At 38.1% G+C, this 22172-nt stretch overlaps 2 protein-coding genes and 1 long non-coding RNA gene across 6 annotated transcripts in view; 1 reads left to right on the top strand and 2 right to left on the bottom strand.

Moving 5' to 3' along the window:
* LOC307010063 overlaps positions 1-22172 on the top strand; it is a 108717-nt gene that overhangs the window by 77619 nt on the left and 8926 nt on the right. The gene's annotated exons all lie outside the window — the stretch shown is intronic.
* Positions 199-5238, bottom strand: dkk1a (dickkopf WNT signaling pathway inhibitor 1a). The gene is made up of 4 exons (XM_079635313.1): positions 2237-5238; positions 1928-2069; positions 1683-1841; positions 199-1108 (listed from the first exon to the last, which is right to left on the bottom strand). The coding sequence occupies exons 1-4, from the start codon at positions 2453-2455 to the stop codon at positions 858-860; spliced, it is 771 nt and encodes a 256-aa protein (XP_079491439.1). The 5' UTR covers positions 2456-5238; the 3' UTR covers positions 199-857.
* Positions 6143-22172, bottom strand: part of prkg1a (protein kinase cGMP-dependent 1a) — an 88484-nt gene continuing 72454 nt past the window's right edge. For all 4 annotated transcript variants that reach the window (XM_079634432.1, XM_079634434.1, XM_079634433.1 and 1 more), the window contains 9 exons: positions 18729-18825; positions 18389-18528; positions 17438-17527; positions 17206-17347; positions 16213-16376; positions 15977-16099; positions 15836-15898; positions 15680-15746; positions 6143-7489 (listed from right to left, as the gene is read on the bottom strand). In XM_079634432.1, the coding sequence (XP_079490558.1) occupies positions 7391-7489; positions 15680-15746; positions 15836-15898; positions 15977-16099; positions 16213-16376; positions 17206-17347; positions 17438-17527; positions 18389-18528; positions 18729-18825 (985 nt within the window). In that variant the 3' untranslated portion in view covers positions 6143-7390. The remainder of the gene's footprint in view (positions 7490-15679; positions 15747-15835; positions 15899-15976; positions 16100-16212; positions 16377-17205; positions 17348-17437; positions 17528-18388; positions 18529-18728; positions 18826-22172) is intronic.

Genomic DNA, 22172 nt, shown 5'->3' with positions numbered 1-22172 from the left:
CGCTCCAAAGCACTTCAGTGGGCCTTTAAGAGTAGTGTTTTTCTGTCCACCTGACCTTACAATTGTTCAATTATGCAGAAATGCACTTGTTTTGTTTTTTGTAATACAATTTGAAATTATATTCTGTGGTAATTAATGATCAAGCAGACATGGACAGCTTTTGTTTTTACCTATATGCATGAAATTAGGACACTCTTTCACATTTACATTTATTAATTTAGAAAACTTGTTTTATCCCAAGTAACTTTGCTACATGCAACATAGCATTTTTTGCTAAGTCGAAGTTTGTGGATGCTGCTGGAAGCATAACCTGCTGAATCAAGCAAGCAAAGTTTTGCATTATGAAAACATCCCCAAGTGGTTTCTTTGGCAGTAGCCTATGAATTGTAAAAAGTCCATTATTGTTCCATTTATAGATTTTAATCAGACAAATATCTATACACTTTGCTTAAAATAGTACTGGTAACCATCTAAATCATATGACTGGCACATTTACAATATCGTGTGAATCATAAAATGCTACTTTTACAGGATCCATATGCTCAGTGTTAAGTGCAATTTCTGACTACGTATTTACAATACAGTAATTTACTGCAAGAAGAATAAGAAGTTCCTTATAAAGGGAAACAAAAGCAATCTGCCTTTTGTGATGACCCAGGGGAAAAAGTCTTAAATAGCAGAGTGTACAACAGAAACATCTGTACGGTGCAGTTTCTCTGCATCCGTCCAGGAAATACGATCAGTCCTTTTAATGGCGCATCCTTCCGTGCAATCAGTTTTCCTTTGCCGCCGCTGCATGTGTGTCTGCATACGTGCGCGTGCTGTGTGTGTGTGGAGCCGAGAGCGGTTCTGCGGGGTCAGCGCGGTTGGCAGGTGTGGAGGTTTCGGCTTTCTGCTCCAGGTTTCTCTCTCTGGCCTCGGCAGGACAGGCCGGAGCCGCAGTCGCAGCGCTGGAAGATCTCCAGACCGTGAGCCCCTTTCCTCCGGTGGCGCGTGCACACCTGTCCCTCCGTCAGCACGGGCTTACAGATCCGGGACCAGAAGTGTCGAGCGCAACACAGCCCTTCCAAACAGTCCGAAGACCTCAGACACGTCTCGCCCTCGCCACCTGACAAGATTATACATCACATCAGCATTCACTCCTCCAGAGTCATGGGATAGCAGCATGTAGAAGAGGTGGAGGTTTTAAAATCAGATCTAGTTGCAGAGACGAGACGAAAAGACAGGTTTGATATGAAGAGAGACTAGATTAGACAAGATGAGATTAAAAAAAGACGACGAGAGACCAGTTTTCTCATCTCATCCATTATTTTCTGGTCTATTCTCATCTCTTTTCTGAAATAAAATCCCTAATTGGTCTGCCTTGCCTTTTTATCTCATCTCTTGTCTCCAGTTTTCTCATCTCACCTGTTCTTTTCTGGAAGACATTTTCACAAAATTATATGAAAAAGGGCCTTTTTTAAGGCACATCAGTGAATGAGAATGTATTTCAGAGGCAAGGATAAAAGATGCAGGAGAGGCAAGGTGAAAAGGGAAAACAGTCTGAGAAGAAATTAGCTGAGAAGAGAAAAGGAAAGACGAGAAAGAAAGATACAACAAGATTAAAATGGAATGGAATAGGAGGAGAGAAGAGATGAAATGAGAAGAGAATAAAGAGGAGAGAGAGGAGACAGATGTGATACCTTTCAGTGGCTGCTGTTGTTTTGGTAGGATGTTGGTTCTTTTGGGATGTGTGAAGTTCTGCCCACGTGTTACAGTTATACTTTGCTCCTCCGTTTTGCCAACCGGTTGATCGGCGTTTACCGTGACGACAGCTTCTGCATCCGCAGGTTGACACACACCTGAGAGAGATAAACACGATATGGGAAAATGAGTCGTCATACGAACTATGAAACCATAAGACGCTCTCTGGTTTGTTTGCTTGTACCGTTGATGCATCGGTTTCCAGCGCAGCACATCCCGTCACGAGCGCAGCGCTTTCTCCGCCTGCGGCACGAGAGACAAACTCCCCGAGAGCCGTTACAAAACTCACTGGGCCCGCATTCAGCATCAGCGGCGCAGTTCGGCGACTGTGGAAGAGCAAATCATAATGATACACTTTATTTAAAGCGCTCCTTTAAAAGTACACATATGCCATACAACTCCAGAAGAATAAAATAATAATAATCTCAAAGTCTAAATGTAAACTGAGTCCTGTTAAATCCTCTGTGCTCCTCAACATCCTGTGAACACGTACCGCCGGAGCGTCGCTGTCTGCGGTGCCGGTCACGCGCGGGCTCGCGCTCACCGCGTCACTCGGACTGGATGCTGCGGGAAGATGCCTGATGGAGTTCCTTAACACAGGTCCGACTTGAGCATCTGCAGTGATTCCTCCCCAAACCGCGAGATAAACAGTCACAACGGTGAGTAGTGAGAGCATGTTCCTCGTGTTCTTCTCTGCCAGTATGTCACGCATAATGTCCAAACTCCACAGCACTTCATGTGTCTCCAAGAGTTTTATACATGCGGGACTGTTTGTATATTCCCGCCCCTTTTAAATGACTGTACTATAAGTGCATCAAACACGCTCTCCACCTCCCCTCTCATCGCCTGCGTAGACGCGCTGTGTGAACTCTCATGTCTGCGCAGGCGATCGGAGTACTTCTGCTGAGAGGCGCGCAGCATCTCCGGCTCATGAATATTAATGAGCCATGCAGACCCTGCTTAGTACCGACCGATTGCGTAACCTAATGAATATTCAAAAGCCACGCCCTCGTCGTAATGGGGATTGGTGAAATTTCGCTACGTCTTTCGCAATAGTTGTGCGTAATTACCGTCGCGCCCCCTCAGAAACAGACTGACAACCTAAAGTGCTTAAAGTGGAATTTGAGGGATATCATTATACAGACAGTACCTGTCAGCAGACCTCTGTGAACTAGGGCTAGAGCCTTATAATTTTTCTGTCAGCACATAAAATTATGCACGTTAATGTTTCACACGTTTATGACAATAATAACAGATCTTCCTCTTCATTGAAACTAAGTGCATCTTCTGTGGGTACAAAATACGGGGGTTTAACTGAGTTCAGGATTCACTAAACTTACATGCAGTGCTTATTTTCTACATTAGTTCAGGACATATCACAGTTCAACTATTATCATAACAATTATGTTAAATTATGTACATTTAAAAGTAGGCCTATATCAGTTTGAATTGCAAGTGGAGAAGTAATCAAGAGGAAAACTTTTCATTGAAATAAATTAAAAAGGAATTATTTAATATAGCATTAGACTCTTTATATTTGACAAGCAATCAGATTTTGGTGTCAAATACAGTGTAGAAAACACATACAAATACTTTTCTGATCTATTTATTAATATAAAAGATGCAAATCTTCATTCTATTGTTTTTGTCAAGCAGTATGTTGATTTAATCGCTTATTTTTCCCCGTCATTTAGTAATTAGATATTACAGAGAACAAACAGGAACATAAAAGTGTCTCTCTGTTCAGTTACATATTTTTCATAGTTTCATAGAAATGACATTGACTGAGTCAGTGGAAGATTATAACAGACTGATAGTGGTCTTCAAATGAATGTTTAGTATTGCTGGCGTTTTTCTGAAATTAAATGGTGAACTGGTGCCCCCTACAGATCACGAGACTTCATTGAATAAATGATTTAAAACATCTTGTATGGGATTTTTAAATATATATTTATTAATATAGAAATGAGGTTCAGAGGTTTTAAAGAAGCTTCTCTGTATTTCAGCAGCATTATGTTTAGTAGAGGCACTCTGCATGTGACCTTACAGGAATACACATGGCACATCAGTGAACAAGGCAAGTGTGGGGGGAAAGAATACAAAGAAATAAAACCGCAAAAAAAAAAAACGTATTTTTGCCATGTTAAGTTTTTATGAAACTTTATTTTTCTCCACTACATTGCAAAGCATAATACCAGACTTTTTACCTCCACTTAATTTCAGGAAAAATGCGGTTCCTCATTATTTTAAAGTGAGGAATTGAAGATTTTCTCAGACCCAAATAGAGATGTCCGTTTTGTGAGCGAATCTTTTGAGCCGATTCTTTTCAATCAACTGGTTCGCACATAACATTGAATGGTTAATTTGTGAATTCGATTGATCCAGAATATTAAACTTGCAGCAGTTAACAATGTAGTGAACAATACACATTTGATTTGGTCTTGTCCCGCTCAAATGAGCCAAGATCCGAGAGTAAAATGATATTCTCAGATCACGTGTGCTCCTAAAGTCTAAGGTCTATTTTATTTGTTGCATTTAGAAACTTCTCTTTTACTGGAGTATTAGTGTATTAGTGTTTCTCTACTTTCTAACTTAAGTACAGGGTTTGTATTTAACTCTGTACACTGTCCACCATGGATAAATATTTCATAATTGATTTAACTTGTCATTGTGAGATGTAGGCTAATGTTGTATTGTCTGTGCATTAAGTGAGGACAACGAACACATGCCATGTATGTGAAAGGCGACCGAGCCAATCAAAAGTATGAGGCGGAGCGACACGTGTAACCCCGCCCCATTCTGCAGGCTGCAGCCAGGTGTACTTGAGGCAAATAGAGTATATGATTGAGTATGAGCTTGAGCTTGTTGTGCCTGGTACAGTATTTGCTCTGCTGCTTTCTGTTCTCTGCTTTGCATCCATCTTTTAGCGTGTGCCATCACTGGCTTGTGTTAAAGTGATAGTTCACCTAAAAATTGTAATTCTGTCATTTATTTTATCACTCTCAAGTTGTTCCAAACCTGTATGAATTTATTTATTCTGCTGAACATAAAATAATTTGAATAATATGGGTAACTAAACAGTTATTAGGCCCAATTGGCATACCGGTACTGTAGTATGGGAAAAAAAATATTATGGAAGTCAATGGGATGCATCAACTGTTTGGTTACTAACATGCTTTAAAATTTTGTGTTCAGCAGAAAAAAGAAATTCATACAGTTTTAGAACAACATTTTTTGGGTGAACTATCCCTGTAATGTCCTATTTGCATACGTTGTAATATTTCCACACAAATGACATTTTGGGGAAATTATTACAATGCATTTTGTGTTCAAGTCCAGAATAGAGATCAGCAAAAAATAAAACTAACCGGTTCAGATTTATGGCCGGTCGACCTGAGCATCTCTAATGGCCTTTTCTGTGAGAAAACAGCAATCACCGTATCCTTTGGTCGTGCCACACAAACTGTAATTTAATCAAGGTAATTGCATCAGCTTTGATGTGTTCTTTCAACACGGATCTGTTTAGAGAGGACAAGCAAAGGGAAATAAGTGAATCTCATGAAACATGACAACATGTTTTGAATTTTGATCATATTTCATTCCAAAAGAAAATAAATATTATAAAGCATTTAAGAAAATTATTATATTTCCTCCCAAATTCTCATTAATATAGCCTAATGTAAAAAAAGAATGAAATATTTAAATCATTTGTAGATAGTAGAATGTGTTGCTCTTCCTTTATTATCAGTATTTCTAGCTAATGCAGTACAATCTGTAATATTGTATCTGTAATACAACACATAATCTAATAAATTAATGAAGAATATATAATCAGTACAACATAATCTAAGTTAATGAAGAATAATTAGAGTTGTAATGCATTATCCATGCTTGGTTATGAAAAAAAAATAGTAAAAAAATCTTAATGGTCCTAAAAGGAGGGTTTAATTTCTTATATTAATTATTTTGATTTAGGGGTGAAATATAACCTGCTCATGTTTTTGTGAGATTCACTAACTAGTCTACTCATTTAGAAGACATATATATCCAGAGTGACTTGCAGTATATCTTCAGGTATCAATCCAGAAACCTTTGGATTCCAGGCCTGGGGCCTCATTTATAAAATGTTGAGTAGAAACCATCCTACATTTGCGCAGGGAAAAGTGTGTACACCTGCTTAGAAGCTGGCGTGGTGCTAAGCACTTTTCCACGTCAAATACTTTTTATTTTAGAAATCTGAACGTTGGTGTGGATTTAAGCATACGCACACTCTAAGATTGTCTACGTACGTTTTATAGATGAGGTCCCTGAACTTTAGTCACTACAATCATGCACCTCTAAAAGTGCAGACAGAATGAAGCACTGCACGTTTTAAAGAACAAATGAACAGCCTGAAGTTGTGTTGTTGAGAATGAATTTGACCGAGTTTAATTGTTCTGCCACTGAGGGCATCGTAGCACACCGCTTTACAGAACAGTTCAAATATCATTTACTCACCCTCACGTCACTTCAACTCACCTATGAAAAGGTGAACGAGGGTGAATAAATAGGACAGAATCTCTATATTTGGATCAAATGAATACATTTAACAGAACAGACAGACAGCTGAAGATCATGTGAGGATACAGGGAGCGTCTAAAACAGTCGCTTTATTGTGTAAAAAAAAGAACTAGACAGATGGACAGCAGCGGGCTGGAGGGATCGTATTCTGACATGCAGCATGAGGAGCGTAGCAGAATGCCATTGATTTAAGGCACTAATACTGTTCGTGATCTGACACGGCTGAATCTCTGGACAAATCAGGATTATGTTGTACCTGCAGTCGGATTAGTCAGGTTTAAGAAATGGCCATAAAAGAAAAACCAATCCCAGGTCCGTTCCTGTTTAAAATCTGGCCGTTCACAGTGGTCAGTACTTACCTCATCAGTATTATAAATCTGAGACAATAAATACAGTACACCATCAATGGAGCTACGAATTTGAGGCACATCATTTCATGGGATATACAGTTTGAGTAAACCAGCGCTGGGCTCAGAATGTCATAACCTGTAATGGCCGACTGGCACGACAATAAATTAACAGCAAAGAGAGGCGAGAAGATGCGTCTATAATGTCTGTGTGTTTGAAGAGGGTGAAATGAGTCTTATGATACACATTAGCGATAAACCGATAAATGTGAGGAACGCCAGCGTACGTGTGAGTTTTTGGGGGTAGTGATATTATGCTGTTATGTACATGTGCTAAAAGGAATGAGTATTACTTTAAGAGCAACATTCAGGTCTGACGGGACTCCTGCGACATACAGTGTTGGTCTTCTTCAGAGTAGTCTGCACACGGATTGATGAATGAAGAGTTTACAGCCAATCAGGGAGAAGAACAGATCAATGAGGTCACAGCCTTTTCCCTAAATGGACTGTCTCCTCAGTTATCTCACAGTAAAGGTGGTTATTAAGGGTCAAAGGTGAACACGCACACAGACACGTCGCGCAAAACATTCACTTTTTGTCTCCGGGTTTTGACAGTCACTATATTTCATGATGGATGGAACCATCTTCCTCTTTTCCCGCAGTCCATTTGGTAGGTCAGCATGTGTATCCCAGGCTGACGTTGTGTGTCTGTGTGTGTGTGCACGTGTGTTTGGGCCTGTTTAGAAGTCTATATCCCAGCCTGAATTATCATCAGGCGGTGGGTCTTCATTGTCCTCTGGGAAGCTGTCAAAGTTACTGGTGTCCGTGGATGATGTTAGCTGCATGTGCACACAAAATGGGACAACTGGTTAGCTTGTGAGTTAAACAGAACAGAATAATCCACATGGACCAAAACAATAGAGTACAATTGCCTTTGGATTGTTTTTGAAAAATCTCATGCTCACCAAGGCTGGATTTATTTGATCAAAAATACATTAAAACAGCAATATTGTGAAACATAAATAACAAACTGTTTGATGTTAAAATATATTTAATGTTAAAGGGACTTTTTTTTTTACAGAATTCAAATGATGAGTTCAAATGAAAAGTTGCGGCGGCTACTTTGACTCGTGTCTGGTCTGGGAGTGGCAGAGGTTAGTTGTCACAACGAGCGAGAAAGGCAAGTCAGCTTGAGATCCTTTCCATCTAAACTGGTTATATCTCTTAAGCCTAATGGTGAATGTTTTATGAGCAGTATGAACCATATTAATCTTCACAGAGTCTCACACAGAGCCGAAACACAACCAAAACAATGTTCTTATGCAAAATGCATGGAGATTTGTTTTTTAAATGCTAGAAGGCTAAAAGATACAAAGTGTACCTTTTACTGCATTGTTAATATTTACTGTAATATTAAATGTAATGGTAACACTTTACAATAAAGTCCCATTAGTTAATGTTAGTTAATGCATTACATAACATTGAACAATACATTTGCTACAGTATTTATTCATCTTTATTAACGTTAGTTAAACCAATTCTGGTAACACATACTGTAAATATACAGTAATATAGTACTTACAAATCATTTGCAAACTATTAGTTTATAGTTAATTCATAGTTGATGTGTATTGTAGTCTCTACATTATATACAAACTGTGAGTTCTTCATTTATTGTCACTGTAATTAACACAATTATTAATGTTTAATTATTAGCTCATATGTAAATAGTTATATGTTAATAATGCTTCAACTTAACCATACAAATGATGCACGTTTTACTACATCAGTAGTAAAGGAGCTGGTATGGTTATTAAGAGTAAATAGTTCTCACTTTAGATTAGGTCACGAAAAAGTGGAAAATGTCAGTAAGTGTTTTAAACCAATCTTTATTGGACATTCATTTTAAGTGTTCCTTGTTTACAAATACATTAAGCACGCACACACACACACACTCTCATAGGATTATGGCTTGGGTTAGTGTAAGGGGATAGAATATACAGTTTGTACAGTATAAAAACCATTACGTCTATGAAGAGTCCCCCCAAAGATGGTAAACAAGACGTGTGTGTGTGTGTGTGTGTGTGTGTTTCTGTCACAACAACTATCTGAGTGTTTGGTTTCTCACAGCGCATATCATGTGCAATGAAGCCCACGAATGTCCTTGTAATCCGCTTCAACCTTTCCTAACTTTATGAAAGGTTCGAGGGGTGTGTTTGTGAAGAATTGGAAACAATCGTCATCACTCATCTGTGTTTTAAAAACTAAGCTCAGAATCGATCCAGAATCGTTGAAGAGAGAATCTTTTACTATTGTATAGTATGACCGACACAAAATATTACATAAATTAAACAAACTGTTCTTTCCTGTATGCCAGGTCTATATGCGTAGCGTGCCAAAATTGCAGACTGCTTAACTGTCACTTGACCAAATTTTTTATCATATTTATAATTGCAATATTATCACAAATGCAATAAATCTTACAGCCCTAATATGTACTGCTACTGCTCAGAAGAGACATAGGAATGTGTATGTTAGCCATGTGTGCCTGGCCCTTTAGTTTTATTTGAGTATAAGAAATGGGGCTTATGCTTGGTCCTTGTGGGCTAGATCTGCCTATGCATTATTCCACCATGTAGATCTACCCATGTGGGCTGCCATGAGGTACATGTAACATTCGTGAAGCAGCTCGCAGTGTAGCCCTGTGTATAGTAGTGTACCCCTCCTCGACTGTGCCTGGCCCTGCTTTGCTGAATGGCTTAATGCTAGTGGTCTATGATATGTGTGCCTGGGCCAGCTTTGCCAAATAGCTTCACGTCGCAGTCGGCAGTCAATTTTGAGAAAGAAAAAAAATTGCATTAAAGTTTTTTGAAGGTTCCAAAACAAAATCACCTATATTCAACTTTTCTTTCCCCATGATACCACAATTGTTAGATTAACATTTAGTTAACAGACAACCTATATATTCAGACCTATTATACGGCACGGATATAATATAATGTTACACATCAGTGCCCGTATTTATCAAGCTTCTCAAATAGCTATTTCAGCGTTAAGTGCTGAGAATCCTTGAAATTTACTCCTACTTTCAAACTTAAGTATAAAAGCAAGTTATCAAATTTCTTAAATGACTGGGAGAGTAAGAGTGGTTCTTAGGTTTAAGACAGCTCGAGGTCTCTCAAGTGGTTAAGAGTTGCCAGTAGGGCTTGTGATGGCACTGAGGAGACAGATGTGCGCAAATCTTTCAGGAGAGGAAGAATGTTTTTTAAATGTTTGACGACGAGTAGTTAATCAAACGGTATCGTTTGGACCGAGCAGGCATCATCTTTGTCAGCGCTGGTTAATGTTGGGCTGAACTTGCCTTTTATAACATGTTTCCACTGTTCCAATAATTCAGCAAGCAGTAGCGCTTCCTCCCGCCAGTTCGGCTTTCTTTTGGAATCCCTGGTGACTGATTACATTTCCAATCTATATCATAATGTATTCTCTTAAATTATTTATTGTCAAATGTGTGTTGAATGCTATTAGGAATTACACCATTAAATGTGAATTTATCTGAGAATATTCTTAAATAAGGAAATCTGTTCAGTGATTGGTCCATGCCTATGTCGTCATCCAAAATCCGTTTGTGGCACAGCAAAGTGTCGTGAATCATCTCTAAGACTGACACTTAAAGGGGTCATGACATGAGAAACCAAATTTGCCTTGATCTTTTGGTATATAAGAGGTCTTTGTACCATTAAAACGTCCTGCAAGTTTCATAGCTTAAGACTTCCTCCCCATTATAAACGAATCATTTATTTAATCAAGCTCTAAATACAGCTCGTTCTGGATCCATGGTAAGAAGTGACGTCACGGTACGAAGTGACGTACCAGCGTTTGCATATGACCGCCTCCAGCACAAGATAACTACGCTTAAAGCGCAAGGCAACTACGCTCATTTCGTATCGTTGTCGCCCCGTGTGCCTCACAAGTGTTCAGTCGACGGACAGCGAGTGGGTCTGTGTACAGGGAAATTGCGATGCCGCAGATGTGCTGTTCCTGGCTGTGGACAAACAACATCTTTGAATACGCTGCCGAAAGATCCAGACGTCAGGGAAAAATGGACGCACTTTATTTTTTGTGGACGTCTCAGTCACGGCAGTGTTAGTTTAAGCGTTTGTTCTATACATTTGAAGGATGACTGTTTTGAGAACAAATCCCACAATGATGCTGGCTTTGCCAGAAAACTGTTGCTCAAAGATAAGTCCGTGCCGACTATTCTGGGCTCAACAACGACGACGCAAACTGTAAGTAATGCATTTAAAACTTTAAACTACTTTTTAAATACGCTGAATCCGCAAATCCTCTGGCTGGGGGCGTTAATAATTGATGCATAGGCACTGACGTTAGCCAATCATAACAGTGGGCGTTAACACTGAACTCTTAAAGGGGAAACACCCCCAAAACAGACTGTTTGAATCAGAGGATGAGAAACAGGGTGGGAAAAGGTCATAAATCACTACATTTTAAAAGTTTTTTGCAAAAAAAACTATAGTAATACTATAATTGCACCTAAGGGAACATAATAATAAAATAAAAAAAAACATGTCATGACCCCTTTAGATTTAGTCCTACACTTAAATTATGACTGAGATGCTTGATAAAACTAAAATATTGGCTCAAAGCTGCACTTAAGTTACTCAAGTCCATTCTTAGCAGTGTTCTTGTGAGTAATTCTCAGAGGGTTGATAAATACGGGCCCAGATGATTTGTTAAATCAAACATTTATTTAATACATAACAGATAATATTAGCTTGAATACTCGCAGAGACAGATATTTTAAAATGCTGTAATTCTGTTACAGTACGTGTATATCGGGATGGATCCCCGCGCTGTTTGAGGTCTTTGTGCGCACGCTTCGGCTGTCAGTCAGTGCCAGTAAGATAGTTTTGTTTATATCAGCATGAGTTTGAAAATTACATTTCATGATGGCATGAGTTTGATCCAAAGTTGGAATACTGCACTTTATAAAGATACCAAACTTGTGTTGAGGGGCAGCGCGAGAAGGGAGTAGTTAATTTTTTTTTTTTTTAAGTAGTTCGAAAATTAGCCAGTGCACATTCTGACTCCTTTGCCAGCATGGATCACATATGGTAAGCCCCGGTTGAATGTGTATATTTCACTGAAAGGTTTTCTCATGTCTGCAATGCACTGTATTCTCACAACCACTACATACATGCCTTGATCCTGATGTATGGATCTTATAGACTGTTTCAACGGCAACAACATAAACAAACGTTACTGTGCATGCACGCTTTTGTGCCCCAAACTTAACTTACGATAGACTTCCGCAAGGAATCAATAACAATAGCTGCGTTATCTTTAATTTTACAGTAATTATGCAACATTATCTGAACGAGGTCATTGGCAGCGATGCCTGTGTAAATCAGTAGTGAGATCTAAATGAAGAGCTGCGCGCTGCTCAGTGACCTACTGCCAGAGGAATAATCGGAATACACTGGGTTTTATCTTTAATGTTCTATGTTTTTATTGTTTCAGAATGTTTATTATAATCTCCCATTTCTGTCTACAGTAGGGTACAGTGGGGGAAACGTCTCCCTTAAGCAGGGCTCGACATTGATTTTTTGATGGGGCAAGGGGAAGTGAATTTTACTTGCCCGACCGGACAATTAGCCTGATTAAAACGTCAATAACAAAACATAACTAGGGAATCACCAAAACGCGAGAATAATTCCGCATTACCTTATTTCGTATAAGGTTATTGATAGTGAATAATAATATAATGCACCTGAGACACATCTCTCTGTAGGCAAGGGCGTGGTTTGCTGGTACCCTCTTACATCACAGGGTACCACAACTGCCAATAGGAAAATTCAACTGCAGTAGCCACCGTTCAACCTGAAGAGGGCAGCACGTTTTTACACCATATATTGTAAAATTAAAATACTTTATCCCCAAATGTCAAAAAAATTATTTGAATCAATGAACAGCATATACAAATCTGTAAGACTGGGGCAGCATAATAAAGCCCCAGTCTTACAGATCATTAACTAAAAAAAGTTGTTTAAGGGTTTAGTTACCCTTTAAAATCAACACGATGTCGTACAGGCAACCAGTGCAAATAACGTAGCACTGGAGTAATATGGTCCCGTTTTCTAGTACATGTCAAAAGTCTTGCCGCCGCATTTTGTACTATCTGTAACCGGGATAAAGCTGAATTGCTGATCCCGTAATACAGTGAATTGCTATAGTCTATAGTCTCGATGTTAAAAAAGCATGAATTATTCTTTCAAAGTTATTAAAAGATAAAACAGGTTTTACTTTGGCTATAAAAAGACGGAGCTGGGAAAAGCAGGATTTGACCACTGAACTTATCTGCTTGTCAAATTTCAGACCATCATCAAAAACAACACCCAAGTTCTTTACCCAAGGCTTTGCAGAGAGTGTTAAATAACCTAGCTTTGAAAGAGTTAGCTACACAAAAATTGCGTTCACCATATTACTAGCCACTAGCCAGACCGATAAACTAGCACTTTATACAATACAGATTGTTTCAAAGCAGCTGATACAGTGATAACAGGAAATTGATGCATTTCAGCTGTTGTACAGTCAGTACACATAGATCAATAATATTGTCCCCAACAAAGCAAGCCAGAGGCAACAGTGTCAAGAAACGCAAACTCCATCAGGTGACAGAATGGCGGAAAATACCTTAGGAGTAACCAGGCTCAAAGTGATGAATTATCATTCTATACGTGACAGTGGATGATCTACTTATCTTTAGTCTACTAATATGCTGATGATGAAAGCATCCGACATTAGCATAAATCGTTAATCGCCCTGTAGTTGTGAGATCGTATATATGCTCAATCTAATACTGCCAGAAATGCAGGTGCTTGCATTCTATTGTAATTAAAGTGAATACATTTGTTTGCGTGTTAAATGATAATGTTCACATTGCATGATCAACGTTAGCCAGCTGATGACTCCTCACTCAATTCAAGCTTTTTTTATACTTGTTTTATACTTCACCGTAACATCTGCTAGCATCCTGTTGCTGATGATAATATATTTACTAACATTGGACTTGAATTTGCTATACATGCTGAACAAAGTACTAAGAGCTGCTGTAAGCTCCATTGATGCGATACGAAACAGAATGCCTATTTCACTTCAACGAATTCATGTGCCGGCAAAGCTGTCTCTGTATCCTCATAACAACTACACTGTCTGCTTGCTGCTGCTGTATAAACGCAATATTACATATACACTAGCTGCTAATATGTGTAGTAATTCACTCTAAGCATTAAAACAGGACTGTTAACATGACACATGATTTTAAGCCTTGTGTATGGTTACTTCATAGGGAATTAATAAGGCAGACCACGCAATAATGCAGTGATATAGCATAAGAAAGACCGGTCACTTATCTTAGATGTTGAATTTCAGAGGAATTCTGAAAGTGCACTGCAACTGCTACAGCAAATACTGACCAAGTATTTGAGGGTTGAGCAGCAAACTCATTGGCTACTGATACAGCAAGAACCAATCAGCTGTGCCCTATAGAGAATGATGTGATTGCAAGCAGATTGAATTAAGGACCTATCAGCCTGCACCATCTAGTGGTTCATGACAGAACTTTGTACATAATGTCAGGAGTATGTTTAGTTTCATTGTTTGTTTTTTCTTTTCTTTCTTTTTTGCGTTCCCATTTTGCCTCTGTGTCCTGGTCGTTACTCGTTTCTAATCTATCACGCACCTGTTTCTTTTCCAGTTAATGACCTCACTGTGTTTAAGAGCTGTATTCAAGCCCTTAGATCCTCTCAGTTCTTTGTTCAGCCTTGTTTTGTCTACACATGACATATATGCTTAATGTATTTTGTAGACATTTTAATGAACACTTAATACTAATGCAATAAATGTCCAAGAATAAAGGTTGATTTAAATCACATTTTCCGTGACCTGGTCTAAAGTGAGAACTATTTACGGTTAATTCTTAAAAAAGCATAAAAAACCCATAATCTAACTTTAAATATTTTGTTAATTACAGTGACAATGAATGAAGAACTCACTATTTGTATATAGCCTTTAACTATAGTTTGAAAATGATCTGTAAAGTATATTACTGTATACTTAAGTTAGTATAAAGTGTTACCATGATAGCTATGTAATTTATTCCTGTAATGTCAATTACTCCTGTCTTCAGTGTCACATGATCCTTCAGAAATCATTCTTAGCATGCTGCTCAATACACATTTCTGATTATTTTCTGTTTAAACTGCTTAATATTTCAGTAAAAACGTGATTTTTTTTAAAAGGATTTCTTCATATTCCTTTGTTTATATTACTTTATTAATTTAATGCATCCATGCTGAATAAAAGCATACATTTCTTAAAAATAAATATATACATTTAAACAGTAATGTACTGTATACAGTACTATGTACTGCATTTATTCAACCATGTGTTTATTTAGCATGTTTATCAGTGCAAATGTTCTGAGCAGTATGTGTAACCAAACGCTAGCTTGTTTTCACACACTGAAGCTTTTCAAAATGTGTCATTCAAATGAATGAACGAACAATTCAAATGCCTATTTTCTCTTTCAGGACAACTATTGTCATAACAAAGCAATGTTTGAAGAGAGCAAAGAGAGTTTACTAAAGTTAGACATGTTTATAACTAGCTATCTGTATAACATTTTCAGTTAAGTGTCAGAGACATTTTAAGATTTGTAAGCAGCACAGTAAGTATGCAAGAATGCACTTGTGCCTACAGTACAGTCTTTTAAAAAAAAATATGGTTCAATATGGTTCTATATCAGATAAAGTAGGTTTACAAGTTGCTTAATTCATAAAGTTTTATTGAAATTAAAAATTAATTAAAACAAATTCTATACATGAAGCACCTGACAGAACCCTTTAAGGTTCTATATACAACCTTTTTTCTAAGAGTGTACTTGCATAGAATTTGTTTCTGGCCTTACATTCGTGTAAAATCTATCTTGCATGAGCGTAAGCACTTACATTAGGGATGATAGGGGGCGTCAGTGTCCCCTTCCTCAAGCCGTCCCAGTTAAACCCTTCAAACCATCTGTGGACACATTCATTACATGAGATTATTCATAAAACTAAAACATGATCTTGAAGAATGAGCTGATACAAAGCGAATGTCAAACTTGCTTGTGCTTCTGGATGTCTTTAACACCGTTTTTCAAGTTTCCTAGTCTTTCAGAAGGTGTGTCTCTGAGAAGAAAAACATCTGCATTGGAAAACATAGCTGACTTACAGCGAATGTGTTTTTATAGTGTGATGGATACATACCTGCATAGCTTTTTGATTAGATTGGCAGCATTTTTGGTTATTTTTTTGGGGAATTCTATCATGTCAATGCCTCTTAGAATGATGTTGTATGTTTTCATTGGATCCGGTCCTGAAAAAGGAGGACTGAAAAATAGAGGAAATTTAAAGAAAACATGACTTTTGCATGTGTAGTATGAATTAAAAATCATAATGTTTAAATGAACCAGTGTTTTCAAACACGTGGAGCTCTGTCTCACCTGCCGGTCAGTAGCTCATACATGAGGATCCCGAGGGACCAGTAATCTGCGGAGATGTCATGTCCTTTATTCAAGATTATCTCTGGTGCCACATACTCTGGAGTACCACAGAATGTCCATGTCTTCTTCCCAAAGCCAATCTTCTTAGCAAAGCCAAAATCCACCTTTAAAAGATTTACACACGATTTTAGGTTTCATGCTTGAGTCCTCTTTAACAGAAGCAACGTCTGAACTCTTTAAATGGATACTTCATCCAAAAATGAAAGTTCTCTCGTCATTTACTCACCCTCATGTATGATTTCCTTTCTTTTGCAGAAAACAAAAGCTAATATTTTGAAGAATGCTGACATTTCTCAAAATATATGTTATATTCCTCAGAAGAAAGCAGTTTGGGACGACATGAGGGAGAGTAAATGATGACATCATTTAAATTTTTGGTTGAACTATACTTTTAAGTGGACCAAAAAGTAAACAGAGAAAAAGCATCCAGTAGACTTTGTATTCACCCTGTCCCTGGCCTTGAAAGTCCGTTTGGTCCACTTTGAGTGTGTGCAGTTGACATTTTTTTACTATGCCTGTGATGCTGTCATATCTTTTATTCAAAGATTGTGAACGTGGAGCATTTTGTGTTCAAAATACAAATTGATACATTTTTAAATGACTTTTGTCCTAATTTTAAACGGTGTATCTGTTCTCCTTAAACTTATTTTTCTGAAATTGTGCTTAAAATGCGAGTGGTGCTCACTGCAGAGCCAAATGACGCCCAGACCTAATTGGCGGATTTATGTTTAGCGATAGGGTTATAGGTGGACCATTGGCTCTGCAGTAAGCAGCCTCTCGAAAAATGTTTTATCTTTTTAAATAGCAATTGGTTTGATTTTGTGTTTTCTAATGCAATGACATTAAAACACTCTTAAGTGATTATTGTCCTTTCATCCTCATGAAACTACTAGAAGGTGAATACTGAGTGTCTTTATGGGATCCTATATTCACCAGTTTGGCGTAGCCTCTGTGGTCTAGTATCAGGTTCTCTGGTTTGAGGTCTCTGTATATGATGCCTTTGGAATGCAGGTAAGCGAACGCCTCCACCACACATGCCGTGTAAAACCGTGTGGTTGAATCATCAAAGTTTCCTCTGCGGTTAGGAAAGAAACGGGACTGTTTTGTTGTTGAAATCCAGACAGCAACCATACAAGAAAACAAAAAGTGAAAAGATAAGGGTCACCTGTCTCGGAGGATAGTCCACAGTTCTCCACCTAAACATGCCTCCATTAACATATAGAGGTATTTACTGTCCTTAAACGTCCTATAGAGTCTACGAAAACAAGAGGAACAGTGTCAAAATGCGATTTTACAAATCCAAGGGATGAAATACATCTATGTTGTCACATGTCTGATGTCAAAGCAAAAACTACTAACATTATATTTGATATAGACAGGGTTATTATTGTTAATTATAACAAAAACCATAAAAAAACAAACCAATGCAACATTTCTCAATTTTGCTTAAAGTTGATGTACTAAAATAAACAAACTTAATTAAAACTACATATTGACATATTCACAAAAAATAAAAACTAATCAAATCACAAGAACGCACAAAAAAATTACAAAAATAGAACATTTATTATTTTCAAAATATGTGACCCTGGATCATAAAACCAGTCACAAGTCGCACGGGTAAATTTGTGGCAATAGCCAACAATACATTGTATGGGTCAAAATTATCTATTTTTTCTTTTATGCAAAAAATCATTAGGATATTAAGTAAAGATCATGTTCCATGAAGATAGTTTGTAAATTTCCTACCGTAAGTATATAAAACATGTATTTGTATGTGTGAATGCAGCACAATCGCGAACATAAATGGAAAACTTTAAAGGCGATTTTCTCAATGTTTAGATTTTTTGGCACCCTCAGATTCCAAATCTATAATAGTTATATCTCGGCCAAATATTATTCTATCATAACAAAAGCTTATTTATTCAGCTTTCAGCTGATGTATACATTTAAATTTCCAAAAATTGACCCATGTGACAGTTTTTGTGGTCCAGGGTCACATATTAACAAAAACTATAATAGTAGATCAATGATACTAAAATAGCACTGCATATAAACCACTTTAGACATTAAAAACTGCAGTTTAATGTAGTATGTGCCTGGACACCGGAGGTACCTGACTATAAAATCTGAATGTGCCTCCTGCATAATTAGTTTCTCTGATCGGATGTGTTCCTGCTGTCTCGTGTCCACGATGTGACGCTTCTTTAGGATTTTCATTGCAAATGTCTTCACCTCATCACTCTTGAGCTGCACCTAAGAATAAAACAAGTGGAGATAGTGTATTGTCACAAACACACACACAAATCTAATCTGAATAAATTACTATGATGAACTATTATAATGACATACTCTAGTCTATATGATCAAAAAACATTTGGAGATTTTTTTTTTTACATAACACACTTTTACATAATAAACATAAATATTGCATTGAAAACATGATGTTCTGTTACCAGTTCAACACGCCCAAATCCTCCAACTCCAAGAGTGTCGATGATGTTGAAGTCAGACAGGTTGAGGTTGGAGAAGAAAGCGTTCTCTACCTCATATCTGCATTTCAAAATCAGAAAAAGGAGGATGAATGGAAGAAAAGATGTACAGTTATTCCCTCTGTCAGTCTAGCAGGACAACCTGCAAATCAAAACTCAAATTCCATGTCATTTTCAACTTCAAAGTCGTCATCCTCTGTCTGGGGGGAAATTAACCTGATTGTGACTTTCCATAAATTTGCCGTGCAAATACAACCAACAGGGTTTTAACTGCAATCAAGGATGAGTTTGTATCAGTTCACTTTCATAAAATTGTTTTTGTTCACCACTGATATTTGCACTCTTATTCCTTAGATGTCCAAATGGCATACTTATACTGTAGCATTGCAAATAAAACTGTAATACGGTCATATTTTTCTCCTTACGATGAGTGCTTATGATACAGAACTGGCCAATCAAATCCCTTTGCTAAAGCCTTGGCCATTGACACGATTGAGCTGCTATTTGGCTTGGCTAAAACTGCTTTGTAATGTCACAGAGAGGTTAAGATTTTCCATGCAGACTGCCAGGGGTCCTAAGAACCTCCAGCCCGTGCACACGAAGTGTGCTTCAATTATTCAATCCCTTTCACATGATCCAATATTAGGCTGGCAGGGTCAGAGATGTGCATACAGGCTGCAGAACACTGGCATAGATCAATGCACAAACAAGAGTAACACCTTGTAAGAGTGCAGTGTGGGAAAGGGATACAAGCCAAAAATCCTTGCTAAAACTGTAAACAGAATAAATGCATTCCTAAGCTGAAAGCTAGAGATGGTAAATGTCTCTCACACAAAACATTCATAGAGAGAACTGCAGGAGAATCAAAGAAATGGCCTGTAAAATATAAAAGAAAGAAAGAAAATAAGCAAAAAATAAATAAATATCATTAGATAACATTTTATTAACTTGTGATAATTTGTAATACAAATATTGTAATAAATCTAAACGGCATACTGTTGTCTAATTCAACCCTCAGTCTAAAATAAATGTGATCATCCAGATTTTTTGTAGAATAGGGTTTTTTATTGGGAGGGGTAATGGAAAGAAATTTCTAAAGTTAATCGATGAAGGTTTTGCTCTGAAGATAGAGAATCAGATTAATTTAAATCATATCTACTGATTTGAAGTCTACTATGGCAAAATCATCTTGTCATACACAAAAGATTGCCCTCTGAAAGTGACATTTGTGACATTGGTGCTAGCTTCCAGTCATCTTTTTGCTCATGCACACTGATAAAAGCAACATTGTAATGGATTTCACATTTCTGCTGGACAATTTACTGATATTTTATGCCCCAGGAATCAACAAAATCCATTTAAAATGTCTTCGATTAAAATATAAACCTTGGAGGCACTGCTGATTAAGCACGTGTGATGCTGCTCTTGGCTCCTGGTTTCTGGAATTCATTGGTCAACTACAGAGTGGATTGTTGATTGACAACAAGGTGGCAATATGAAGCTTTATGGGTTCTCGGTGTTCTTTGTCTAGCTTTTGCATCTATTTTGCAATGCCTTGATTTCCAGTGAAAATGCATTAAAGAAAATGTGAAGAGCTTTTGGGTCAGTAGTGGTGCACGTCTTTGAGTTCTGGGTAGTTTAGTACGTGCCTTACTGTGCAAGATGAAACCTCAGTGCCTGTTGCCACCAAGGTTTTTCTGAACCTGCCTTCTCAGAAATCTTGTTTGATAGCTTCCCTTTTCTACCCCGTCCAGGTAGGTAACCACTGTTCCTTTAACTTTGAACTGGCAAACTATGCTTCCAACGGTCTCTAGGAACATTTAATGCCTTCGCTTACTTTTTGTATCATGCTCCTTGTTTGTGAAGGACGATGACATCTGCTCTTAACTTTTTGGAAAAAATTTTTTACTAATGAAGCCCTTGTTTAGTTGCATCAGGTGTGCTTGAGACAAAACCTGTTTTGCAGATTTGTGCGGTTAGGGATTCTATTCAGAGGGTTGAATCATTTTGAGACTGCAGAAGTTGTTAAAAGTGGCATTTTCAGTTGAACTTGGGGAAACCACTTGAAACATTTGTTGTGTTGTTATTTCAATTACCGGTACCTTTGTTTGATTTGTTCATTGCAAAGAGCTGAAAGTCTGTAAATTTTGCCAACAAACCTGATTTGCAATGGGGTTTTAATTATTTTGATTTCAACTACAGTATATAGGGGCTGGACAGTCAAACACTAAACTGTCCAATATATGCACAGCCTGGTGGCCAATCCTCGCTGATTTTACATTCCATCAGTAAGAGAGAAGGTTTAATTAGCTGAGCAATAGCACAGTTGTGCATACAATGTTGCAATCCACACAACATAATGGGAGGCATATCAGAGTTCAAAAGGGGACAATTTTCTGGTGTGCGTCTCCTGGCTCATCTGTAACCAGGACAGTAAACCTTTGTGGTGTATCGAGAGCTATGGTATCGGACTAATCATATCCAACAGGAGTAACTGTCGATGAAAGAGGAAGCTATCTGAAAAGGATGTCCAGGTACTATTCCGGATTGTATCAGAAAAATCTAAAACCACAGCTGCCCAACTCACTGCAGAACTAAATGTGCACCTCGACTCTGGTTTCCACCAAAACTGCTCGTCGGGAGCACCACAGAATCAATATTTATGGTCTGGCTGCTATAGAGAAACCTTTGGTCACTCGTGCCAATGCCAAATGTCGGTTTTATTGGTACCAACGATGCACATCTGTGGGAGATACAGTGCGGTAAAGCCTCAAAGAGGCTTAACTATAGTATGTGTGTTGCGTGCCCAGAGTAAAGCACTGGGTTTATCAGTGATGGTTTGAGCTGCAATATCATGGCATTCCCTACTGTACTTGATGTGCATGTCACTGCCAAGGACTACCGAGCCATTCTGGAGGTCCATATGCACCTAACGATTCAAATATTGTACCCTAGAGGTGGTGCCGTGTGTCAGCATAATAATGCACCAATACACAAGGGCAAGACTTTTGACAGAATGGTTTGATGAACATGGACGTGAAGTTGAACATCTCCCATGGCCTACACAGTCACCAGATCTAAATATGTTTGAGCCACTTTGGGGTGTTTTGAAGGAGCAAGATAGAAAACACTATCCTCCATCAGCATCACATGGCCATTGTTCTGGAAGAGGAATCCCTCTGGCCACTGTGCAGGACTTGTATCTGTCATCTCCAAGACCAATTGATGCTGTATTGGCACCAGGAGGCCCTACACCATACTAATAAATTATGATGGTCTAAAAACAGCTGTTTCATTGGCCAACCCCTGTATAAATGTATGTGTGTGTGTGTGTGTGTGTGTGTATATATTATATATATATATATTAGGGGTGGAGCCGAACCTGAATACGGTATTCGGAAAGGCACA

This window comes from Phoxinus phoxinus (genome assembly GCF_949152265.1).
Source record: "Phoxinus phoxinus genome assembly, chromosome: 14".
Lineage (NCBI taxonomy): Eukaryota > Metazoa > Chordata > Actinopteri > Cypriniformes > Leuciscidae > Phoxinus > Phoxinus phoxinus.
Note: the sequence above shows the minus strand (reverse complement) of the source record. Positions and strands in the feature narration are given on the sequence as shown.

Excerpts from the sequence above, each read along its gene's own strand:
- dkk1a (XM_079635313.1), bottom strand. The coding sequence starts at position 2,455 with ATGCGTGACATACTGGCAGAGAAGAACACGAGGAACATGCTCTCACTA. Across the intron at positions 2,070-2,236 it reads CAGACAGCGACGCTCCGGCG|TCGCCGAACTGCGCCGCTGA; the intron begins GTACGTGTTCAC and ends GCTCTTCCACAG. Across the intron at positions 1,842-1,927 it reads TGGAAACCGATGCATCAACG|GTGTGTGTCAACCTGCGGAT; the intron begins GTACAAGCAAAC and ends TATCTCTCTCAG.